Below are 21,213 nucleotides of genomic sequence, written 5' to 3'. Positions count from 1 at the left end.
CAACTATTACGACGACAAATTATTTATTAAAATAACGTTCGTAATTTACATTATTGGCAAGAGTCCATGATTCGGTACTAAACCGACATTTTTATTTGCTTAAATCTACCTCCTACAATCTTCTGACATATCACATCACGCATCATACATAATCAAGATGTGGACAATAGTACATAGAAGACTAAACTAGTGGAAGTACATGTCACTAGTGTTTTAATGGTAGTGAGACACATTCTCGACACACGACAATAGCTAAAACTACTCGAGCTTCTACTAGTTTGTTCTTCTGATATGATACTTATTGTCAATATGATGAAACCCAAAATCCGTACCCTTGACGCTTACGGAATAAATCGAACGGACATACTCAGGTTATCGAACAGATAAATTAGGTATTTACATATAATTTTGCTAAAGGGTGCAATGACTGTGTTTTTCTTTTCCGTCACAGAAAGGGCGCCATGCCACAAATCTATCCAACTTTTGGTCAAATGTACATTGCGCCTCAGTCTCTTTGAGCAAAAATTGAAACAAACACAAGGATCAAAAATTGGACGGTTGTAATTGATCACAGTCATTACGCTTCAGGTGCAAAAAGGACATTTTTATCTGAAATACTTAAGACAATTAGCAAAATTATTTGTAAAACTTTTATTATTGTAACAAAGTACATATAAAAATTATTATAATGGTTACGCAACTTTCAATTACAAATAATTGGTAACCTTATAGGGGTCCTAATTTGACGACGTATACTCTCTACTTGACAAAGGCGCGGTTTACCTCGTCCCTGGCCGCCAAAGGATTTCTTGCAAATAATTTAGTTAGCGTTCATGCGGTTTTTTTAAACGATACAACATGCTTATCTCTAGCTCCAAATCAGACATTACAATCGTTAGAATTTAGATCTATATTGTTTTAAAACAGGCCTACGCAGTCAAAGATCATTTTTAGAGTAATCCTTTAGGTTTTTAACCTTCTTTATATACCTACCTAAGAAATTATTTTGATATACCTAATATTCATACATACTTAAATAGAAAATAGATCCCATTCGTTTCCTAAATTACCCACCACTTTTTTACAGGATAAGATACCCAATCTTCATTAGTAACAGCCAAAGTCTGGTTACATGGTTAAGAAGTTAATTAGTTAAAGAAAAGTCGCTTTTATCAAAATGTAGAAAGAGACGTGCCAAGCTACACTACACAGGTGCTAAGGACACATTTGTATGAAATTATGACGTTAAAAACCCAACAGGCAGGGCTACAAATATCGCTTCTAAACATAGTTTCGTGTCACTCTGCCAACTCATTCAAAAGTTTAAAAGTAAGTAATAACTCTCATTAGTTAACGGGCATTAAAAACATTGCGACTTACCTACACAGTCGTGTTATTGAATGACAACGTTATTACTTAAGAGGCCATCGTCCCTCCAGTGGCCCCCACATACGCAATTTATCTCGCGAATGATTAATCTTTAGAGTTACTAAGAATATAACATAATAGACTTAGGGCATAGTGTGATTTAAAATTTGATAAACCGTCAAGACATTTGATTACGATACAATTACATAAAAAATGTTTTTTATTTAGTCGGATCAAACACTAGTCGTTTATTAGAAACATATGAATTTAATATCACGGTAGATAGAAATAATTGGCATCTTTAGAAACCATACATAAGCTAATTACATACAGTCAAATAATTTGACTTTCAAAGTTGTTTAGTGGTAAAACTACTGATGTCTATAGGTAAATATAACATATAATATGGGTAATTGTATTTTATGGGCATCAATACTACGTAACGCTAGGCAGATAAGATAATCAAAATACAGATTATTAAGTTGAGATGTGGATAATTATTACTAGGTACATTGTATTAGGTTTTACGAATAGGCTCTTTCGGGTTCGTTGAAAATATCTTGAAGCTAAAGTGTGGCGTTCTATGCCCAAAGGTACTATGTTTCAAGTGCAAAAGGACCCTTCTTCTCTACTGAAACGCACATCTGTCTAATGTGACATTCCTTATCCATTTTCGAAACCGAGTAAAACATTAGTAATATTACTGTAGGGCATATTTTATATTTAAATTACTATTATAGACACATGATAGGTTATTCAATAATAAAATGAAACAAAAATTAAATAATAAAAGGAATGTAAATATCAAAAACAGTCAAACTACAGGAACAACTATAAAATAAAAACGAAAATTTAATAAATAGTTTCAAATTTCTAACAAACTAAGCTGGGAGGTTATTACTTATTATTTATCTCACAGATAAACTATCATATAGGTACATTGACTACACAATTATTCAGTTTCTATTGTAAACGAGATATATATTATGTACAGATGTAGTGAGAAAAGATTTGCCTTCGTATTGTTACGCAAACGTACGAACGTGTCATGCTATTTCAGTCAGTCTCAGTACAAGATGTACTGACATTGACTGAACTAGCATAACAAATACGAACGTTTCCGAAAAATACGAAGGAATCCTTTTCGCACTCCATCTGTAGTAATTTTGTTACCGTCATTTGGTGATTTGTCGGTAGATGTACGAATACAATTTAAAGTTTCACCAAACAAATCCCATATAGACGGTCAACCAAATCTTGGCACTAAAAAAGGCGGCAGATTTTAAAAATTTAGGGCTTACCGGCCAATTGCCTTCATAAAACGCGTGCCTTCCTAAACCATGACGTGATTTAGAAATTGATTTAAAATCTAGAGGCAAACGTTTTTATTCCAATGGAAAATTTAAATTTCTCATCATTTATTTAGTGCCAAGATTTGGTTGACCCGTGACCGACTGTATTATACTTTTCTTGTTAAACGTCGCCTACTTAGTATTGATAAATATGTCGGACGATCACCAAACTTATCTTGCGAGTAAAATGCACGCTATACCATGAACTAACAGCGCTAAAGTAACATGAAAATAAAGTTAGGTTCATGTGACCACGACGACGTTCTGTCGGTATATTTACCTACTACTATTTCATAATTGCACAAAACCAGTCACTATTGCACGGAACTACATGCTTAAGAACATAAGCGGAACACTGGTAGACATAGATAAATATGATTAAACTTAAAATGTACATATTATGTTTCATACAGTTAAAAGAAACTCATGCAAAGGTTTAAACCCTCGTAACTAACATTAATCATGTTGATTTTAAACAATAAGACTAGAAATTGAGCGATTAAGTGGACAAGGTTCTAAATAGAAGAATTACATTACTGAACGTCATACGCCAACTTACCTTTCCTAATGCTAGCTACCTCTATCTCTTAAACAATATAGATTTATGTACATGCTCTTATTCTGTAGAAGATATAGCTCGATTTTACTTGACAGTTGATTTTGATAAAACTAAACGTAGAGACTAATAAATATAATCGCAAACAAATAAATTGCTCTTTGAGAAATAGTAACCACAGTATCAAAAAATATTTTTGAGCTTCATGACCAACAAGTTAACTAAAATAAACTTTGGCGGAAAATATAATTATCACAAGCTAATGGAGCTGGTCGCCACCGCTACAGCTGCTGGTCGCATAACTCTGGTTCTCGGGCACAGTGCCGAGACCGCCGAGGTGGGACCAGCAGGTTTCATTAAAACGGTTGCGGTATTTGCGGCTATTCTGAGAACACCGAACTTCGAGTCCGATGCTTCATCTTATGCTTTGCATTTACCAACATAAATATAAATTACCAATAAATATTTAAAACACAACAAACCTGTTTCTTAATAGTTTCACGAGTGTACGATTCATGTTATACATATTTTTCATGTAAAATATAATTTTATTACACAGTTTCACTTATTCTACACTCTTTTAAGAAGTTACCCGTTCATCACATCCAATTCGCAATGTGCTTTCAAAAAAAAACTAAAATTAAAGCTTTCCATCTATAACAAAAAGTCATTAAAGCATTTTTTTCTATATTCTTGTCATAGAACATACATTCATATATTCATAATTCATAAATCATTCTGAAATGCCAACTTAACGATGCCAAAAATTTTAGCAAATATCAGAAATAATATGAAACAAATCTATTATCCAGATTTGTTAAACAGTTTCGTGCATTTTCTCAGCTTACACTTATTGTTCAAGAAGGCCTTGACATAATGAGGCTTCAGCTGTGAATTCAATTTAGGCCTCACTTATTTGCACGTGACGTTTGGTATCCAATATTGACATTTAATTAGCTAATTCCCCTTTTACTTAAACGACGATACAGTACTTATTTGTCACATTTCAAATTACACTTCGGGAAAATAACTTACAAACACAACCATATCATAGAAAAGGGGTTCAAGCCCATTTCTTTAAATTTGCAAATAAAGGAAAATATAATAAAAACGGATCCTACAATACATCTGATCCTCGAAGAGAAAGATACATGTGGTATGTACAGTCAACCAATTGGAACCCTAGGCCAGTCTACTACCATATCAAAGTGACAAGCAGTAAGAGATTTACAATCTGATTTATAACGTCACTATGACATAGTTCTACAGTGGCCTAGGTTCCAATTGGTTGACTGTACATATTTAGACATTATTCTGAATCACTCCTATAAGAGTTATGTTGAGGTGTACATCCATGATCAATAGTATATTTTATAAAGTTTCCTGGAATAATAATAAGAAATAAACAATACAAGAAAGATTACCTACTGATTTATAGTAATAAATTATTTTTTTCATTGGCTTGATAACCAATGTCAAATTAATATCATATTGTTTTTAATCAATACACTATTAACAAATCATGTGGATACTCTTGACCAGAGATGTAGTACAGTCATTTTATTTCGTACTGATCATAGAACTATGGCAGTGTCAGGTCAGCGAAATGTATAATATTAAAACAGGTATACAATTATCAAAGTCAGAACCTCTTGAACCCCCAATTGACAAATACGCGTCAATTGTAATTGATAAATTGATAATACAATAATAAAGTCACATTAAATACAAATACGATTAATAATTATAACCACTAATAAATATGAGTGCTTCACAATAATACTGGATACATAGAATGGGAATTGCTCACCTCGCTTGTGTACTTGCCACCGGCGTTCTGAAATAGACAATCAATATTTGATCAGGCTGGAAACAAGAACAGATTGCGTCTTACTAGTCTGTCCTATATTAAAAGGTACATATGTAAATACATGTTAAATCTTAATGCAAAGATCACTACATACATTATATCTTATACTTTTAAACGAGCAATTATTGTATATTTATTTATTTATATTTATACTTTTAAACGAGCTTTATTCTTTTAAACGAGCAATTCTTGTATATTTATTTATTTATTTATTTACCTACCGACGATCTCGGAAACCGCTCTCAACGATTTCGCTGAAATTTGTTTTGTGGGGTTATCGGGGGTGGAAAATCGTCGATTTTTCATGAGTTTTTCTTTCGCGTTAGTAAACGTAAAATATGATCGTTAATTTCGCCGCGCGCGCATCGATTCCGCTTAGCTCAATCGTACGAGGTCGGTCTAATGTACGCAGATAGATCGTAGGTGTTAGGGTTTCGAATCCCGGCCAGGAATTAAGTTTTTGTTTTTTGTCTTTTTTTTGTTTTTGTGTTTATAAGAGTTTTTTTTTTAGCTAAAGACGTGATATATTAAAATAGAACCGAGCGAAGCTCGGTCGCCCAGATATTTTTATTTAAAGGAATAAAAGCTTGTAAAAAGAATTATATAATATGAAGTGTACGAGATCATATAAGTGGGAACTGGTATGGAGACGTCACTTAGCAAGCATATGCGAACATCGAGTTGACTGCCATCTCTCGACTCATAGTTACATCAAGAACCTCAGTTTTGACAATTTGACCCATATTCTTTAATGTAGGTAAAATTGTGAAATATTACTAGATTTTTCCTTATGATTCCGATGTACGTTTTTTCTTACACTTCATTTGCTCTTTACTGAGTTTAAGGCACTGGTGATCAGCGATAGAAACGAACCAAATAATATATTAAGCGAGCGATTTAATCACACGCTCTTTCTTATAAGAAAGAGCGTGTGATTAAATCGCTCAGCAACAAAGTATAAAATATCATCGCGTCTACAGTGCGCGGCAAACTTTCAGACTATGGCATTACCCGCGCAGGAGCGATTTTTCTTATTAGGTAGTTTTTTGTTCGTATGTGTACGATGCGCGAACTTATCCCCACCACCGCGTCAATGGTCTAAAAGTTTGCCGCGCACTGTTCCTACACATCAGCGACTATCTTTTGTTTCTCTATCGCCGATAGCTCATCAGTCATCGCGTACTCGATCTTGTTAGGACTAGTGTCACAGAGTAACTGGCCAGCGTGTAATGGCCGCTGTACACATGGGGCCAACGGCTGGGCCAACCCTTGGAGCAGCCCCTTGGCCAAGATAAGAGTCGCTGTTTACACATTGGTGAACCAATCACTTGGCATTGTCCCTTCATAAAAGATGGACGTAGAATGGAAAAGGTTAGGTAATTCTAGGTCATTTACGTTGTCAGCAAAATTTAATTAATAAATAATAACCTCGTGATAAAATTAAACTATCTGAAATATTAACAATTTTTTGAAAATTCTGATAAGCACATTTATCTTTTTTAGGCAATACATTAAACAATTGTATTTCCTAAAATCAACACTATTATTGGCATAGATAAACTTATTATTTTCGTAAATCTTTCACTACTGTCCTCTCTGACGGCTGACGACAAACTGAATGTGGCGCCAACGTGTGAACGCAGTTGGCCATTGGCGCCAAGATCCTTTGATGTGTGGACAAAAAACCGGGCCGGCCAGCGCTGGCGCCAACTGCCATCGTACGGCCAAAAGCCCTCTACACGCTTGGCCAAGGGGTTAGTCGAAGGGTTGGTCCAACCGTTGGCCCCATGTGCAGCGGCCTTAATATTTTGGTTTAAAAACAAGAAAGAATCTCACCGGTTAGTGAGCGGGGCGGATCTGGTTGAGGTCATCGTCGGAGTCCGTGGGCGGCGCGTGCTCGGACGGGGCCAGCACGGTGAGGTGCGTCGAGTCGCTCTGCAGCGTGCTGCACTCGCCGCCGCCGCTCCAGTTGCCGCACTGAGCCTTCTTCTGCAGCGCTTGCACGTACGACTGAAACGTCCGCGAGTTTAAAAAATAACCTAACCACAAAATTAAAATTTTGAAAAACCCCCGACCGCGACCTAGTGGTCCGATTTTCATGAAACATGGCTAAGAACACTCCCGACTAACACAGCTTTCAAATAAAAAAAACTAAATCGAAATCGGTTCATCCGTTCGGGAGCTACGATGCCACAGACAGACACACACACAGACAGACAAACAAACAGACAGACAGACAGACACGTCAAACTTATAACACCCCGTCGTTTTTGCGTCGGGGGTTAAAAATAGGACGTTCTTACACAAATTGACCGAGTCCCACGGTAAGCTCAAGGCTTGTGTTGTGGGTACTCAGACAACGATATATATATAACTAGCTTTTGCCCGCGGCTTCGCTCGCGTTAGAAAGAGACAAAAAGTAGCCTATGTCACTCTCCATCCCTTCAACTATCTTCACTTAAAAAATCACGTCAATTCGTCGCTCCGTTTTGACGTGAAAAACGGACAAATAAACAAACACACACTTTCCCATTTATAATATTAAGGATATACAAATACTTATATACATAGAAAACATCCATTACTCAGGAACAAATATCTGTGCTCATTACACAAATAAATGCCCTTACCGGGATTCGAACCCGGGACCGCGGCTTAGCAGGCAGGGTCACTACCCGCTAGGCCAGACCGGTCGTCAAAAAAATTCGCCTGGAGTCCAGGGGGGATTTGGTTCAACACAAGATGTCATGAGTCACGATGATTTAAACTGGCGTCTATCTGAGTTGCGTCATGTGCCATGGACTGCTGGATAATATGTGTAATACTCAGGGAGCGTACTTTTCGTGTCGATGACATCAATTTGACGCCACGCTCCATATAGGGTGATCACAAATTGTTTTATTGTTAATTATTAATCATTAGTCATCAATCATTTTAAGTTATGAATTTCTTTGCATGGTAATGAATGCAAGAAGGATGGTGTGCTTTATGTTAGAGAGAAATTCTCTTTTCTACGTATTTATTGTAATGTGTTGTTAACAATACTATTTAATTAAATTTATTTATAAAAACAAATCAAATATTTTTATTCACGTTTCACATTTCAAGTAGGTATTATTTATGCCACATGTAAATGGACTACTGTATTTGAAGTAATTTGTATACGATTAAAATGATTGACGACTAATGATTAATAATCTACAATAAAACTATTTGGGATCACCCTATACGGAGCGTGACGTCAGATTAATGTCATCGGCATGAAAAGTACGCTCCCTGGATACTCATTCACTCAGAATCATTACTCATTTCATCTTCCTAATATGACGTCATTAATATGTTATTGTCATTCTCATAAGACAGCTATCTATACTAATAAATAATGTTATTTTCCTTGCAACTGTTACAGTTCATGTTTGAATTTCATTTATTAAAAGATAACATGTCTGTTCAATTCCGTATACAAACGTACTCGACCAATTCAACATAGGGGCCCAGATCTTGTAGATATCAAATTTAATAATCTAAACAAACATGAATATCAAAAATTATCCTCGAACGCCGCACACAAAAATAAATAATTTTTTCCGACGCTTGATACGCCACCTGGGCGAAACATCTAGAACTAACACAAATCATTAATTAGTTATGGACCAAATAGATGTCGCTAAATTACTAGGAAATAAAAGTGACATCTACGACTTGCGACGACCGGTCTGGCGCAGTCGGTAGTGAACCTGCCTGCTACGCCGCGGTCCCGGGTTCGAATCCCGGTAAGGGCATTTATTTGTGTGATGAGCACAGATATTTGTTCCTGAGTCATGGATGTTTTCTATGTATATAAGTATTTATATATTATATATATCGTTGTATGAGTACCCACAACACAAGCCTTCTTGAGCTTACCGTGGCCTCAGTCAATCTGTGTAAGAATGTCCTATAATATTTATTTATTATTATTTATTATCTACCGAAAAACATATGTATTTAACTAAGTAATCAATAGCTTAGCCTTAAGTTTAGTTCATAGTTATGCCGAGTGCGGCGCTGTTTAGTAGCTATATAAGAAGTATTGTACATAGGGACTCTCTCTTAATTTTCGACAGCCTCACAATAAACATAAGTATTAAAATCATCCTTGCATTTCTCTTAACGGCCGCCATTTTGTTTCCATCCTGGGACATATGATTTTGATGCGTGATTATTTTTTTTTTTTTTATAAAAAGGCGCTGTATCTATAGGATCATCCTACACGAAATAAGAACTTATAGAAATAGTGGCAGAAATGAAAAATAAAAAATCTAAAATTAATGCAAGTAAGCCTAATGTTGAAAAATACATGTATATGAATATGCAAAAAGTAAAAGGTATAGTCGTAGCACACCTCGGACACTGGCGATCAAATATATGAATGAGGCGCGTTCCTAGCACAGTCTAAGCTCGTGTAGGATAGGAACGCGTACTATGCTTGTATAAGTAAAAAATGACAGGTCGACTGTTCGCGTTTTTGACTGGTGGTAACTGTGAGGTAACCGAAAGGGGGTAGGCGGCACTTTCAGCGGGGAGTGGTAGTGGCCATACTATACGATAGTACTCTTTATTATACTGTGGTCGTAGAGAGCTTGCGGGTGTCAGTAGAATAGGTACCTGAGATATGACGTCGCCGTGCGCGGTGCGCACCTGGTACAGGTAGCGGTACTTGCGCTGCTTCGTCTCTGCGCTTGCTCATCACAGTCATCACCGGCCGCGTCAGCTGCCATCTAGTGGTGGAGGCGGTGTGTGCAGGATGTGAGTAGGTACCTGAGATATGAGGTCGCCGTGCGCGGTGCGCACCTGGTACAGGTAGCGGTACTTGCGCTGCTTCGTCACTGCGCTTGCTCATCAGTCATCACCGGCCGCGTCAGCTGCCATCTAGTGGTGGAGGCGGTGTGTGCAGGATGTGAGTAGGTACCTGAGATATGAGGTCGCCGTGCGCGGTGCGCACCTGGTACAGGTAGCGGTACTTGCGCTGCTTCGTCTCTGCGCTTGCTCATCACAGTCATCACCGGCCGCGTCAGCTGCCATCTAGTGGTGGAGGCGGTGTGTGCAGGATGTGAGTAGGTACCTGAGATATGAGGTCGCCGTGCGCGGTGCGCACCTGGTACAGGTAGCGGTACTTGCGCTGCTTCGTCACTGCGCTTGCTCATCAGTCATCACCGGCCGCGTCAGCTGCCATCTAGTGGTGGAGGCGGTGTGTGCAGGATGTGAGTAGGTACCTGAGATATGACGTCGCCGTGCGCGGTGCGCACCTGGTACAGGTAGCGGTACTTGCGCTGCTTCGTCTCTGCGCTTGCTCATCACAGTCATCACCGGCCGCGTCAGCTGCCATCTAGTGGTGGAGGCGGTGTGTGCAGGATGTGAGTAGGTACCTGAGATATGACGTCGCCGTGCGCGGTGCGCACCTGGTACAGGTAGCGGTACTTGCGCTGCTTCGTCTCTGCGCTTGCTCATCACAGTCATCACCGGCCGCGTCAGCTGCCATCTAGTGGTGGAGGCGATGTGTGCAGGATGTGAGTAGGTACCTGAGATATGACGTCGTCGTGCGCGGTGCGCACCTGGTACAGGTAGCGGTACTTGCGCTGCTTCGTCTCTGCGCTTGCTCATCACAGTCATCACCGGCCGCGTCAGCTGCCATCTAGTGGTGGAGGCGGTGTGTGCAGGATGTGAGTAGGTACCTGAGATATGACGTCGCCGTGCGCGGTGCGCACCTGGTACAGGTAGCGGTACTTGCGCTGCTTCGTCTCTGCGCTTGCTCATCACAGTCATCACCGGCCGCGTCAGCTGCCATCTAGTGGTGGAGGCGGTGTGTGCAGGATGTGAGTAGGTACCTGAGATATGACGTCGCCGTGCGCGGTGCGCACCTGGTACAGGTAGCGGTACTTGCGCTGCTTCGTCTCTGCGCTTGCTCATCACAGTCATCACCGGCCGCGTCAGCTGCCATCTAGTGGTGGAGGCGGTGTGTGCAGGATGTGAGTAGGTACCTGAGATATGACGTCGCCGTGCGCGGTGCGCACCTGGTACAGGTAGCGGTACTTGCGCTGCTTCATCTCTGCGCGTTGCTCGCGCGTCACCGGCCGCGTCTGCTGCGCCTTCAGCCGCCGCTTCTGCGCTCCTATACCTGAACAAACGTAAAAGCGTTGATGTTAGGTAGGATAGTTTTTTTTACAAAGTTATATCATTCACGATAATGTGCAATAAGTTTAGGTACTTCCCAGAACGCAACCCGCCGAGCTTTTACTGTCTTAATAAGAGTTTAAAATTCAGCAACAAGATATGCTTCTGGGTATCAGGAGATAGAACGGTAGTAACTTTTTTATCCACCGAAAATCGTTTCATTTGGTTTCAAATCGAAGTCATTAAATAATTGTTTTGGGATGGCTACTCGTATTTGTACTTTTAGACCACCATCGTGTGGCAAGTTTGCAGGCTAAATTCATTTTACAATCGGTTTTGACACGAAGCAGCCACAACAGGCTCCAGCTAGTACAACACATAGCTTACTCTGCTCATGGTAGATCCCGGAGGCGGTGAGAGCGGCCTGCGCGAACAGGCCGAGCAGCGCGGCCGCCGGCCAGGCCGCCAGCGCAAGCCACGACAGCCGGCACGGCGGCGCCACCACTGGCTCCAACTTCGCGCGCTCCCATAGCTGCAAAAAAACACGATCAGTAGGAGCGGGCCAAGTACGTAATGTTTGTTACGACGCTTATTTTTTTCCCAAACTTGGAATTAAATGGTGTCATTATACTCGTATTTGTAATAGGTTTCAATTCAACAAAATTTAGAGAGATATGTGTGATTTTTTTATTATTAAGTTATTTAGTCTTAACATGAAGACGCCTTGCTGGCTTCGTATTCCTGTCCGTCTATAACTACTCAGCCGGCAACCTCTTACTTCCCGCGTTCTGCAGTAATGTGCTCTGACTACTAATACTTCTTTTGCCTTTCAATACCTTATTTTCCTGACAAGATTTATAACCCTTCGTATAATTTCTCGTTAATTTTTCATTTGGTTACTGTTAAACAGCATTTTTAATATCGATAAAAATACACTGGTAATATCAATAGAAACGGATGCTCTCTCTTAAATACGTCAGTATTAAATAATTCCGCGCCCTAGTAATGTCGCTAATAACTCCTCCCTTTGATACTGCCGCGGTATGATAAATCGATTGATCACAAAAAATATCGGAAATGCCATGGCTAGCAGGCCATTAAACACGGCGCAAGAACGAACGCCGGCGCAGCGAGCGTGCAATACTGACCCACTTGAGCATCATCATTCTCTCGAGGAAGTAGTCCAGCGCCGTGGCGATCACAGCGCCGCCGTACACCGCCGTGCCGAAAATCGTCACCACTGCGAAACAGACACACATCGTAATATGACATGTATTCGGCTTTTGTTTTAGCTGACGAAATGTAGATTGAAGGGCAATATACATACGTGTATTTACTTTTTATACATCAAGAAAACGGTACGGACAAAGCAAAAACGAGACGTGTTACACGTGAATAGTTCATAGCATTAAAGTCTGCTTATAGGTATATTTATACAAAATTAGATGCATAAACTATAATATGATTTGTTTTGTATAGTTTGTAGCTGCACTCTCTCGGAAGGGACCACGGAAGACAGAGTCCTCCAGGGTCCCTTCTGAGCGGAGACCTTTTCAGTTACGCTTTAATACAATAACAATATTTATTAAAGACTGTACACGATAAAATCCGGCCATGCATGATATGGAATATTTTTTTCCCGAATCCACATTTTGAAGTAATGTTTGTACTTTTATTAACCAGTATATCTTAAACTGTGTAATAATAGTAGCTATTCGTTGTAATGCATGAGGATGTGTGAGTTTTCGCCGAATACAGTCCATAGTACATTTCATTTTTTGTCCAGCGTTTTTTGACACTCTTCACAGGCTTCCTATCCCACTTTTCACAATAGTAGTTATATTTTTAAAAGCCGTTTTACATGCATTAGAATGTCATCATACCAAAAAAAATTGTTATTGTAACTCATTTCGACATTTGGGAGTCAGGAAGGCTTTCTACTCCAAGCCCTGAAACTTGTTTTTGTATGGGAAAGCCAAAAAGTGTCAAAAAGTCGAACTCAGCAAAGTTAGAAAACCTCAGAACTTTCTTAATCTTATTACAATCAGAAAAATATTTACTATTCTGGAATCAGTATATCATCAGGTAATATTTTGGCTAATATAATTAAACATTAAAAAATCTTTTTAACAGGAAAGTTTTGTAAAGACTGCCAGAAGACAGTGGACAAAAAAATATTGGTACCATGAGATATACACTGCTAAAATTCATAGACCAACTAACGTTATGGTATGTTTATATCTTTAATTTGTAGGTTGATATCCACAAATTATATGGAAACGGTCCTGCTTGAAAATTAACTTTCTATTAAAAGATTTGCCATATTATGTATGGCCGGATTTTATCGTGTACAGTCTTTATCTTAGTGTTATTAGTTAAGTTTAAATTAAGCGTTTTTGAATAAAGTTCTTCTATTCTATTCTATTCTATAAAAACAGAATTTTTCACAGTCAATAGTGTAAATAAATATAATTATGCTGGGAAAAATGGCATACTTTAAGTGTAATTGAACTAACTGATACGATTTTCTCATAAACAATTCAATTCATAATTGTATCGCACCGGACTTAGATCACCAAGGAAATATGTTAGATGTGATATTGACCACGGCATTGCTTCTACATTTTTTTTTCGAATTATTAATTGATAAGGAAACTAAGGCATTTAAAAATTATCTAAAAGCATTTAATAATGTTTTTAGATATTTTTATATTCCGTCTTTCCTCTTATGTTTAAGGAAGAGGCCGCGCCCCATGTTGTTTACGCAAGTAGCAATGCATGCGTAATATGACTCACCTTTTTTCCAGTACAAATTGATGACCGCGAAGAATATGCCGGAACCGAGCAAAGCCACGACGCAGAGCCAATACTATAACAAAAATTATTATTATTTAAATGGATATACCTACATAATAGTACATTACGATACAAGTCCGACGAGCGTAAAAAAGAAAGTTCGAAACGAGTGGCGATAAATTAAAACACGACCAAAGGGAGTGTTTTAAATCGACACGAGTTACGAATTTCCTTTTCGCACGTGTATCGTACGACGTTTTTCAGTACAGATGGCCCTCCGAAGTTTCGACCTAACATATAATGAACCACTTCTCGCACTAGTGCGTAAAAAAACACCGTCTGTAGTGTCTGTACTGAAAAAATATTTCTAATAGTTTTGTTCTTGAAAGAGTTTTAATGCGTTTGATTTCAAACCCAAGCAAATAAAGTCAATATGGCGCTCGTAATATTCATTTGATGATTAATTTTAACTAGATAGTAAACCCGATATATTGTTAAACCGATCTGTCGTCAATAATAATTATCTACCAATCTACAATTAAAACAATAAACATATAAACAATAAAGTTTCTCTTTAATAGTCCATTAACAAATTTCTTATAGATAATACATCAATTCTGAAGTGTTATTGCATGCATAGCCAGCTCAAAATCGCAAATAGATACCTGTATACTTGTATAGTGTATACATATAAAACTAGTCGGACGAGTTTTTACCGCCAGATAAACACAAGTTATACGTAGAAGTATATTCTCATCAACATCAGTGTACTAGTGTTAAAAAAATACATTTTAAAAGCCAATGCATTAACTCAACTACCTATATCCTTAAGAAAATAAAGTTTACTAAAATAAAAAATAGTATTTTCTTTACAAGGGGCAAAGTTGTTGTTTAACCACACGTGGCAATATTTATAAGCCGAGAAAACGAAAGATTCTAATATTGGACAGCGAGCGTGGCGAGTGGTTCTAAATGTGAAAAACTTGAGCAATGCGAGGGTTTCAATGCAATTAAACAAAAAAGTTGTCTCGAGTGAAACTCAAAAAAAATTCTCCACGTCAATGACACGGTGAAAATATTTGAGGTAAAATATGACACTAAATTAAATCCATCAATTTCTTTCACATTTATGATTCAAAATCAACATTTCAATGTCAGCCAGCTTTGGACGTCAAGTTAAAATTTGTATGAAATTACTTTGCATTCTTGTGGATAAAATGTAACATTTTCATCCGCTTTTGAACTATCAAGAACTTTTCTAAAACGTTATTTCCTCAAACGAACCGAAAATACTCTTTTTTGGATACCTGTATAATACTATCATACACAAGACCAGGCAGGCAATCCACATGGATAAAGCGCGCGATAAATATGTCATAAAGTGACAGATGTCTTATCAGGGATAAGTGATAAAATTGGCAGCCGTCCCTATCGCACTATTAGTAAGTTCGATAGGGACGGCTTGATGTTTTATTTTATCATTTATCGCCAATTTTGCCTTATCCACGTCTGTCCTCTCACACTGACATACTTGCTAAAGGTGATAACAAACAAAGAGAGTTCGGTAAATAATTCGCAAGTACGCAACCACGTCATATACTTATCACACGTACATACCTGTAGCATTGCATACATATTGATGAGTTGTTTTGAGTAATTGTAATTAAACGCTAAGCGATTAACATCATTAAATACCTATTATTTGATTGCTAACTCTATGCGTGCAACAGCGTTCTAGCTGTATGATTGAACACATGTAATAATACTAATAATAAATAAAACTAGTGACTGAATGAGATATGGACCTCTCAAAACATCATGTCGGCAAAAAGAAATAGTTATTTGTTATACAAGGGGGCAAAGTTGTATGTTAACGCCGAGTGTGGAATTGAAAAACGAGCAAGTGAAAGGATTCTATAGTTGAACCACGAGCGAAGCGAGTGGTTCGAGAATAGAATCCTGAACTTGGCGAGTTTTTCAACACACGAGAAGTAAAATACATTTGCATTTGCACCCATGTGTAACACAAAACTTTTCCCCTCACTATAGCGAGCAAATTACAACGCAAAAAAAAACGCGTTTATCACTGCAATTTTCTGCTTTAAAACTGATAAAAGTGGATGTACTTAGTGATGAAGATGATTTACCACCTGTGGAATTACTGGCCACAGGTGGTAAATCATCTTCATCACTAAGTACATCCACTTTTATCAGTTTTAAAGCAGAAAATTTGACTATATTCAAGGTCAAATTACTTTATCCACTAGTGAATAAAATACGTTTTTACCCGCTGGTATTAAAGGACAAAACACGTGTTTCCGAGCTAGTGAGGGGAAATATACATATGTATGTACATAATCCATACTAATATTATAAATGGGAAAGTGGGTGTTTCTGTTTGTTTGTCCGTCTTTCACGGCAAAACGGAGCGACGAATTGACGTGATTTTTTAAAGTGGAGATAGTTGAAAGAGATGGAGAGTGACATAGCGAGCGAAGCCGCGGGTGAGTAATAAAAGGTCAACAACTCAACATTTAAACAATTGACAATTACTATTTAATCACTCTACATCTCGTGTGAGTTGCAGTAGGTACTAGGTATCCTCTGGGCGGCGCCGGTTGGCACACGACCGTCAGCTACCCCCATAAGGGTACCCTGTGCGCCTACAAAAAGGGGCCCTGCGTGGGAGGGCGCGGTAAATAATGTACGCGCCCACTGAGACGGTGGGGGACTTCAGAGTGGCTGGGACCTCGCCGTGTAGCAGAGGCGATGGCGACAGAGGGGTTTTAGTGGGTACACCAGGTCTCATCAGCCTAGGGAGTCCCACATAACCGTCCCAGGCCCGTCCCCGTGCGTATGCGTAATGCATTTCCCCTCTTTAAAAAAAAAGTCTCCTCTAGCCCCGGTTTATGACTGCAGTGATCAAATATCGTCATGTGTATTGAAGGCGGAAAGTGAAGGATTACGAACGAGGGCGTAATAACTCGAGTGCTGACATTTCGATCATTCGTTAGCTATCTTGTAATTTTTGACAGGTCGTGGAAGGCCCCACCCAGGTATTCACTTTACCGCCCTAGGGCGGTAAAATAGCTCATTACGTAACAGTATTCAGGCAGCAGTGTGATGAAAATTAAATTATTCCTACGCAGTGTGCGTATATGTTGGCTATGGTTACATAGTAACAAACTACGGTCTATTGAGCGATGCAATTGAGGCCCCATTACGTAGTTGTATCAATGTGCAAACAGAATGCATCCTATTGATCTAAATTACTCGAGTTAAGAGATTACGTATTGCAGATTGCCGTGCCCGTATAATATAAGTAGTACTAGTAGCAGTTTTACACACGACGTTACTATGATTTATTAAATAACAAACAATAATTTGTAAACAAATGAACTATAGAATTAATTCGCACAATGAAGTGCAGATTATTCAGAATACGACTGCAACTACTGCAAGCTATGCTGAAAGCTGACGATTTTTTGATAATAACATTTATCAGTGGCTTAGGTGGCTATAATTTACTTCCAACAGACAACCAATATATAGTCACAATGCGATTAAAATCAGTTAACGATTCGGCTTTTACCCTTCGGCTTCGGCTCTTATTGGGATCGCATAAGTGCGAGCAAGATAGATATAAAACCCGAATCGTTAACTGGTGTTAATCGTAGTGTATTCAGAATCATAACTGTTTTAATTAGGCACCCACCTACCTACTGTCACATCTCGGACACTGGCGATCAAATATATGAAAGAGGCGCGTTCCTAGCACACATTCTAAGCTCGTGTAGGTGAATGCGTACCATGTTTGTGTGAATGAGATATGACAGGTCGACTGTTCGCGTTTTTGACAGGCGGTAACTGTGAGGTAACCGAGAGGGGGTGGGCGGCACTTTCAGCGGGGAGCGGGAGTGACCATACTGTACGATAGTACTCTTTATTATACTGTGCTACTGTGATTAAGGCCCTAAACTGAACAATAATTGTTATTTACGATATAAATGACAAAATTAGGAAAGTCGCAACAAGTGGTGTTAGGACACGAGAGAATGAAGTATTTTAAATCGACGGTTGTGGATAAGAAATATAAGAATCTATGCGTGCGTGTATTGTAAGTTTTACAGTAGATACATACATTTTTGACACAGGCAAGAAGAGTGCTTGTTAGTGTAAAAGAAAATTAGTTTCACAACATACAGGGTTTAAGTAAATATGAATTTGCAAGAAAAAAGAAATAACGTATTACTTACCGTAGTAGGCTTATTGTCGAGAAAATGGTCATAGATGGCAAGTCCAGCGAGTGCCAGCAGAAGTCCCGTGTGGAAGCCGGTCATGAACAGGCCCACATACTGTATCAGCATAGTGATGAGCCCGAACAGTAGCCCGGCGCACAGTGCCACACCTGAGACCAACCACAGTTTTACTCATCTTACATTGAAAGGGGGTAAGGAAGAATGGGGTAAGGTTTTGCCCTGCTGTACCTTACCCGACTGGGGGGCAATTGTAACTGATCAATTTTTTCCATTATTACAATATTCAGTTGAGCTCCACAAGTATCCACTGAACACGCATGCCATATATAACCAGTGGACACTTTAATTATTAATGCAAACATTGTAAAACATGGAAAAAATGGATCAGTTTGATTTGCTCCCCAGTCAAAATTGACCCACTGTACCTTATGAAAAATCTCAAGAATAAACTCAATGTGAGATAAGGTACCCAATTGTTTTTAACCACACATTTGCGAGGCCTGTAGACTTTAGACCCTAACACTTAAGTGGGCCTTGCGCTCTGACATAAATACTACACAGCATGTTAAACAAATACACTTACAAACATTCCCATATGGCGGCATAAGGTGATCCTGGAGACAAATCAAGTAAACTATTGTTGAACCAAAAGTGAATCCTGTCAGGAACATGCTGGCTTTAAAACATCGGTAACCTGAAAAAAAACCTTAGATAAATCTTTCATCTGAAAAACTGTATAAGTGCTATTGTTTTAATTTGCTATCTTTTTTGATTCTGATCAATTTTTAACAATATTTCTAAGAGCACACATCATAAAGAATTTCAGATATCGTCACTACTTTTAAAAAACTTGTATCTTCGTCTGTCAATGAAAAGAAAATTTATTTTTTAACAAGCAGAAACGTCTGCTAACGATTCTAAACATTTTTATATTAAAGGAAAAAATGGAAAAATTTACGCTTCCGGCGGGACTTGAACCCGCATCATTTGCAGTTCAAGTCCCGCCGGAAGCGTAAAAAATTTTTTCCTTTAATATAAAAATTAAAAGAAAATTGTAGTAATTATGTATGGAATGCATATAGACTTACTGTGTTTTAACTTTGAGGAACAGCGTGAGATACGAGATTTTTTAAAAGTAGTGACGATATATAACAGGACTTTCAAGATTAAATAAGTTAATTATTTAAATATATACCTAAGAGCCCAAAATACTAACCAAATAATGTGTAAACAATTCCAAAAACAATGTACATAGCACAAATGACACTTATAATGGGGTCATAATTGTAATCAATGGAGGTGCAGAAGGAGCCTTCAATGTGCGGCCCGCTGAACTTGATGGTCATGTTGGGAGGCGCCCGGGTGGACTGCGGAACCAGCTGGCCTGCAGATGACGACATCTTGGATACCAATATTTCCTGTTTTACTTTCTTAACTATGCAGCATGTTCAACCTGGAAAAATTATCGTCTATATTTTTAAGTTTAATAGCCTGGCCATGGCATTTACATGGTACAGTACGGCTAAAAAACATTTTCAGTAAGATTATAAAGGGTATACCAATATTGACCATTAAACAATAGACAATTTTTTTGTAATCCGTGCAAAATAGCAGCACAATAGAATTGAGAATTGGATATAATTTAACTTTCAAGATATGACCACGATAACTATATCAAAACTAGTGTAATGTAAGGGAACTTCTGGAAAAGAGTGCATGTACTAAGATAATTTAAATTTAACTTAGGTTCATTATATTTAATTCCTTGACATCAACTAACTCCATTTGTGATTGTTTTGTATTGTAATAAATGTATTTTCTACATACATTAGTAGGTATACCTTGTATTTTAGGGTAATTAGTAATTTCAGGTAATTTTATTTTACTAGTAAGAGGGTATTTGTAGTGTAGAAATGGATAAACATAATAGGATATAAACAGCAAACCACTACCCACTTTGTTAAAAATACATTCTTAATAATTAATTACTTAAAATGTTTAATATGTAGCTATACCTATTGACTGTTTTAAATAAAAGCTTCAACAAAGAAAGCCATCAAATGGCTACCGATGATTTTCACCCAGTTTGTAAGGCCAGTCTAATAAGAAATTAGCAAGAGCAGGTATTTCGCGATCGCACTTTCACAACGACAAAAATGAATTTCTCTAGTTACAACAGGACACATCATTAAGAACTTGCCAAGTAGGAACAATTAGTAAATATATATCTTACATTTTAAAGGCTATATATTATTTCAAGCTTATTTATAAGGGTAAACAAACCCTGTAAAACACTTACCATTTTTCATGAGTTTCTATTTCGCATCGTATTCTTGACGACGCAGTTCTGTAGACACTAGTAAAGACAGCACCTTTGTTATTATTGTATAAATTAAAACATATTTTAAAATTATGAGATGCTACGTGTTTTTCTCAGGAATAAACTACATTTAAACAAAGGATTCAGCTCATCGAGATCACAGTCAACCCAGTCTCGGACCGTATCGTCATGTCATTCGTTTCATTTCAATATTTTTCTTAGTGATGGACGATATGACATACACATTACCGGTTTTTTGACAACTATTTCAATCGGTTTATTTGACATTATAGTCTTATTTCCATCATATCAAGATTCCCCTTTCGGAATTACCAGAGCAATGAGCATTTCTGTCATTCGGAATTACCCTAATGCACCTTACTCAGTAACAACCAAGAATACTATCCCCTTTTCTTTTGTGTCTACTGGCAGTACTAACGTAAAGGCGCTCCAGAAGTCCAGCACGGGTAGCTTGGTCGCGCGATAGACGATAAAATATCAGGCCGTCCCTATCGCACTATTAGTAAGTGCGATAGAAA

General features: G+C 38.2%; 1 protein-coding gene across 3 annotated transcripts; it reads right to left on the bottom strand.

The window, feature by feature from the left end:
* Window positions 1-6: 6 nt before the first annotated feature.
* On the bottom strand, window positions 7-20,869 carry LOC125241450 (transmembrane protein 198). 3 transcript variants are annotated; one of them, XM_048149948.1, is made up of 11 exons: window positions 20,654-20,869; window positions 19,571-19,807; window positions 18,938-19,048; window positions 18,352-18,503; window positions 14,096-14,168; window positions 12,448-12,539; window positions 11,687-11,831; window positions 11,167-11,303; window positions 6,983-7,156; window positions 5,087-5,113; window positions 7-3,930 (listed from the first exon to the last, which is right to left on the bottom strand). In XM_048149948.1, the coding sequence occupies exons 2-9, from the start codon at window positions 19,752-19,754 to the stop codon at window positions 6,986-6,988; spliced, it is 1,065 nt and encodes a 354-aa protein (XP_048005905.1). In that variant the 5' UTR covers window positions 19,755-19,807; window positions 20,654-20,869; the 3' UTR covers window positions 7-3,930; window positions 5,087-5,113; window positions 6,983-6,985. The 3 variants fall into 3 exon arrangements, with proteins under 3 accessions (XP_048005905.1, XP_048005904.1, XP_048005903.1); XM_048149947.1 differs by having other exon boundaries at window positions 7-5,113; window positions 19,571-19,823; window positions 20,654-20,868; XM_048149946.1 differs by having other exon boundaries at window positions 7-5,113; window positions 20,654-20,867.
* Window positions 20,870-21,213: the final 344 nt, after the last annotated feature.

Source organism: Leguminivora glycinivorella, chromosome Z (assembly GCF_023078275.1).
Source record: "Leguminivora glycinivorella isolate SPB_JAAS2020 chromosome Z, LegGlyc_1.1, whole genome shotgun sequence".
Taxonomy (NCBI): Eukaryota; Metazoa; Arthropoda; class Insecta; order Lepidoptera; family Tortricidae; genus Leguminivora; species Leguminivora glycinivorella.
Note: the sequence above shows the minus strand (reverse complement) of the source record. Positions and strands in the feature narration are given on the sequence as shown.